This window comes from Cebus imitator, unplaced genomic scaffold, assembly GCF_001604975.1.
Source record: "Cebus imitator isolate Cc_AM_T3 unplaced genomic scaffold, Cebus_imitator-1.0 Scaffold444, whole genome shotgun sequence".
NCBI lineage: Eukaryota > Metazoa > Chordata > Mammalia > Primates > Cebidae > Cebus > Cebus imitator.
In genome coordinates this window covers 2,887,989-2,892,828 of record NW_016107759.1, presented here as the reverse complement: position 1 = coordinate 2,892,828, position 4,840 = coordinate 2,887,989, and the positions used below count along the sequence as shown (strand labels likewise).

At 46.4% G+C, this 4,840-nt stretch overlaps 1 protein-coding gene across 12 annotated transcripts in view; it reads left to right on the top strand.

The window, feature by feature from the left end:
* SRRM2 (serine/arginine repetitive matrix 2) overlaps window positions 1–4,840 on the top strand; it is a 20,987-nt gene that overhangs the window by 3,378 nt on the left and 12,769 nt on the right. For 10 of the 12 annotated variants that reach the window (XR_001819761.2, XR_001819760.2, XR_005197205.1 and 7 more), the window contains exons 2-7: window positions 1,800–2,078; window positions 2,950–3,057; window positions 3,254–3,418; window positions 3,947–4,024; window positions 4,457–4,519; window positions 4,611–4,643. Coding sequence is in view for 7 of the 12 variants with exons in the window: in XM_017511086.2 (XP_017366575.1) it covers window positions 1,837–2,078; window positions 2,950–3,057; window positions 3,254–3,418; window positions 3,947–4,024; window positions 4,457–4,519; window positions 4,611–4,643 (689 nt within the window). In the remaining 5 variants the exon portion in view is untranslated. The remainder of the gene's footprint in view (window positions 1–1,799; window positions 2,079–2,949; window positions 3,058–3,253; window positions 3,419–3,946; window positions 4,025–4,456; window positions 4,520–4,610; window positions 4,644–4,840) is intronic. The other 2 variants (XM_017511085.2, XM_017511087.2) reach the window with 2 other exon arrangements.

Here is a 4,840-nt window from a genome sequence, read left to right as displayed (position 1 = left end):
GATTTTGGCTCACTGCAACCTCCGCCTCCCGGGTTCAAATTCTTCTGCCGTAGCCTCCTGAGTAACTGGGACTACAGGCGCACGCCCCCACGCCTGGCTAATTTTTGTGTTTTTAGTAGAGGCGGGTGTTTCGCTGTGTTGGCCAGGATGATCTCGATCTCTTGACCTCGTGATCCGCCCGTCTCGGCTCCCAGAGTGCTGGGATTACTTTGGATTACTTGGGTGGCTCAAGGCACGAGTCACCGCGCCAAGCCTCTTCTGACACTTTCTGCTTTCAGTATTGGGTCTGCTGCTGGGATTGGGTAGGGACCCATCCTTAGACTAGGGTGAGGAGGTATGGAAGGGAAAACTGTTCTGGACCTTGGTTAGCTCTCTTCCATTCAGCATTTCACCATACTACATGTGTGTGTGCGTGCTAGGATATTTTCCCTGACATTTGTATGATGCGTCTTTCTAGAATTTTTCTAAATACATCCTTCTCTTCTATTCATTTATTATTTCTTTCTTTTATTAATCTCTCCACTTTGCCTATTCCTTAGGAGTTTTTCTGAGTAGTTTTTCCTCACACATGTATGTTTTGGGAAACTATCTTAGAGATGATAAGGATGAGAAAGAAAGAATATATGTAATTAGAGAAAGAAATAGAGTATGTGTAAGGAATAGAGTATTCCTTAAGTAAGGAATCTAACCGGAGAAGCTGGGACTTGAGAATTTTTCAGTCACGTTAGGGTTGGGACAAGTTGAAAAGCTAGAACCTGGGAGGAAGCATGGGGTTAACACAGGAGAGAAGGGAGAGGCAGGGTTGGGAGAGAAAAACTAGAAAGTGCTATTCAGGGGATTGTTAGGGAAAGCCAACAGTTGGATATTAATGAAAGTGGGTTTTTATTAGGGCAGGGTATGTGGAGAAGGTATGGGAACCGTTGGAACAGAGAAGAGTGGTTTGATGTGTTTAAATAGAGCATAGAGTTGAAAACTGGTAATATTTGGCAGGAGCTGGCAAGACTTGGAGCGGATGTAAATTGTGTTAAATCCTATTTAGAGGAAGGAAATTGAATAAAATTCCAGGATAGTTGATAGGATCTTTTAAGTATTTGGAATCAAGGAAATGGCCCTTTGCTGGGAGGTAAAGTTTATGAAGATTATTCAAGGTTCATGTGTGTTTCTTATGTGCATGCTAGCGTTTAGTTGGGGTGTGAGGCTGCACATTCTGAACCAACTAGTCCACTCTTCCGATACTGAGGGGCTGTGTAGTTATATTTTGTATTCAAGTAGGGTGGTCTGAAATCCTTAGGTAAGTTCTTGGGAGTCTTTGGACATGAACTAGAGGTCCTTGGGTGCCACAGATCTATGTCTGTTTGTTGTGCCCAGGAGGCCTTAGTTGGTTATCAGAGGTTAGGAATTAGAGTAGTTGATAAAGACATCACTTGTGCATTTTGGGGCCAAAGGAGAATAAAAAGGGACAGTGTGGAGAAATTTGAGAGAAACAGATTCTTGTTTTCGTAGGGTGGAAAAAGAAGAAAATCTAGGTGCAGGGAGGGATTATTTAGAATTCTGTGCCAAGGGCATTGAGAGAAAGATTGTAAGAACTGGGCTGTGATCTGGTAGAAAGTTGGGAAGGACGAAGAAGTGGTTTTTTTGGGAGACCAGGAGGATGATGGAGCATTATACAGCTGAAGGCTTAGTGTGAAGATAAATGTTGAAATAGGGATGAAGAAGAGCAGGAACTTGGGTGTGTGTGGGGGGGTAAGTGGTTAGTTTGGGGCCAGGGGCCTGACCCGTGTCTCCCCGCTCACCCTCAGGAGCGGTGGTATCCCCCCCCACCCCGGGCACGGGGCCATGTACAACGGGATCGGGCTGCCGACGCCCCGGGGCAGCGGCACCAACGGCTACGTCCAGCGCAACCTGTCCCTGGTGCGGGGCCGCCGGGGTGAGCGGCCTGACTACAAGGGAGAGGAGGAACTGCGGCGCCTGGAGGCTGCCCTGGTGAAGCGGCCTAATCCTGACATCCTGGACCACGAGCGCAAGCGGCGCGTCGAGCTGCGATGCCTCGAGCTGGAGGAGATGATGGAAGAGCAGGGGTGAGGGAGGGCTGGGGGAGAGTCAAGCACTGAATGAGTGCAGAGCTGGGGGTGTTAGGTGGGATGTAGGGAGCTTAGGGCTAGCTGGTTGAAAGAGGCCTGGCAAGGAGTTGTGGTAGGGGAGGAGGTAAATGAGCTCTAGAGTATTGAAAAACAGTTAAGGGACAGTGCAGAGTGGGAAATGAGAAGGCTGTGTGTCAGGGACATAGATGGGAGCCTGAGGAACTGAATGGAGGCACATGAGGGAAGGGAGGGGCCATTGAAGAACAAAAATGTGTTTTAAGGGAGCAATAGGAAAGCACATACCAGGTAGAGGAGCTAGGTAAGCTGATAGGTGTTGTCATTGGTAGAAAAGAAAATAAATGGATGTAAGGATTGAGGCCTTGGAAAGTAGCATAGGCAGGAAAAGAGGAATTGGAAGAATACTTGAGTAAGAGGGAATCTGGGCTGGAAAAGGATATTTTGGAAAAGGAACACGTTAAGATAGAAAACTCTCAGAGCAGTGGTTTTCAAACTTCAGCAATGGTGACCCTTTTTTACAGTATACTTCACTTTGGAATCCCAGGAAATAAAAGGCCTATTCTTGTTGAAGTTGGGGAGGAGCATTTGGAACCCTGCTTGCTTAATTTTTTTCTTTTGGCCCCTGTAGCATGTTTAAAATCCACTGTTCTAGAGGGTGTAGTAAGTAGAGGGAAGAAAGATGATGGGAAAAGATCAGGACTGGAGAGAAGGGACTTTTGGGTGAGAGCAAACAAAAAGTTCTGTGTGTGCATGGAGAGGGAAGGGACCCTTTTGGGAGTGAGGGAAGTGGAGACCTGGGACTGGGGAAAGTATCCTGTTAAGCTTAACCTTGAAGGGATTTGTTCTTCAGGTACGAGGAACAGCAAATTCAGGAAAAAGTGGCGACCTTTCGACTCATGTTGCTGGAGAAGGATGTGAACCCTGGGGGAAAGGAGGAGACCCCAGGGCAGAGGCCAGCGTGAGTGTTGAACTCTCCCTTGATGACTCTGGACTCTGGCTGCTGGCTGCCGCTGCTGTCCTTTTCCTCATGTGGGACTTCCTCCCTGCTTTTGTCTGCCTTTCCCATGCCTTATTTGGCTCCTGCTTATACTCGTGTTCTAAATATGGCTCTGTCCTTTATATTTCTTTCAGACTTTCTTGCTTTTTTTCTTTAGGGTCACAGAGACTCACCAGTTGGCAGAATTGAATGAGAAGAAGAATGAAAGACTCCGTGCTGCCTTTGGCATCAGTGATTCTTACGTAGATGGCAGCTCTTTTGATCCTCAGCGACGTGCCCGTGAAGCTAAACAACCAGCTCCTGAGCCTCCCAAACCTTACAGGTATACAAGGCCAGGAAACCACTGATAGCTTCTTTTCTTGTTTGTAAGCTCCTTGCTCCGTTTTTTTCCTTTCACGGGCTGGTTTCTTCACAAACTCTTCAGATTTTGTTCTTCTGAAGTTGAGGTGTCCAAGAAAATTTGGGCAAGGGCTAGCCACAGTGGCTCATACCTGTAATTGTGGAATTGTGGGAATCTCAGGCAGGAGATCACTTGAGTCCAGGAGTTTGAAGCCAGCGTGGGCAATATAGTGAGACCTTGTCTCTACAAAAACTGGAAAAAAAAGCTGGGTGGTGGCACATGCTTGTAGCCTAAGCTACTTGGAGAGGCAGAGGCAGGAGGATCTCTTGAGCCCACAAGTTGGAGGTTACTGTGTGAGCTGTGATGCTGCCGCTGCACCCTAGCCAAGGCAACAGACACTTGTGCTTTTTTTTTATTTTTTATTTTTGAGGCTCTGTCTTTTAAAGAAAAGGAACATTTGTCCTAACATTGTCCTAGCACCCATCTCTGCTACTTTCTACCTTTCCCCAGCCTTGTTCGGGAGTCCAGCAGTTCTCGCTCACCAACCCCAAAGCAGAAGAAGAAGAAAAAGAAGAAAGATAGAGGACGGTAAGTTAGTTGGAAACTTACTCTGATAGCTAGAGGACCAATCCTGTGGTGTACTTCTCTCTGGAAGTGGAGAGTTCTGGCTTCCAAAGAGCAGGAGGTAGTTGTCAGGGAGGAGGGAGTTACCACTGAGGCCTCAGCTAGAAGAAATATATGAGTTTCTTGGTGGGGAAGTGTTAAGTTTGCAGTTCTGCTAATTAGGATTGGCCAGCAGCATTTTGGATTCTGGAATTTTTTTTCATTTTGATCTTTGTTGACTTAAGGGGTTTTCTATACTTGTTGGAGAAGGAAGAAATAAGTCCTGGGCATAGGTCTGCAGCACTGGTGCTGTTAGGATGTTCAAGTGTTTTAGAAACCTTTTTAGGAAGGGATTGTAGGTAGGAGGGCCAGGAAAGAAGCCAAGCAGAATGATCTTGCTTCTGAATCCATCTTTAGCAGGTCAGAGAGCAGCTCTCCTCGACGGGAGAGAAAGAAGAGCTCGAAGAAGAAGAAGCACAGGTACGAGATGGGAATACTTGAGTGATTGGAGAAGATTTCCTGAATTCAGGCAGAGGTGTTGGTTTATATTTTTTCTTCTTTTTTCCAACAGGTCAGAATCTGAGTCCAAGAAACGTAAGCATAGGTAAGAAGAGTTCTTTAACTCGTAGTGGGGGGCGCAGTGGCATTATGGGAGCAGTGAGCCACTGCCTGATGGCCCTCTCTCTCTTTACTTAGCCTCTGGGAGATTTATTTTTCTTGGGGTAAAGCTCAATTCCTTGATCTTATTCGTGGCAACACTCCTTAATTCTTTTCATTTCACTTTTGGTTTTCTTTTCTTTT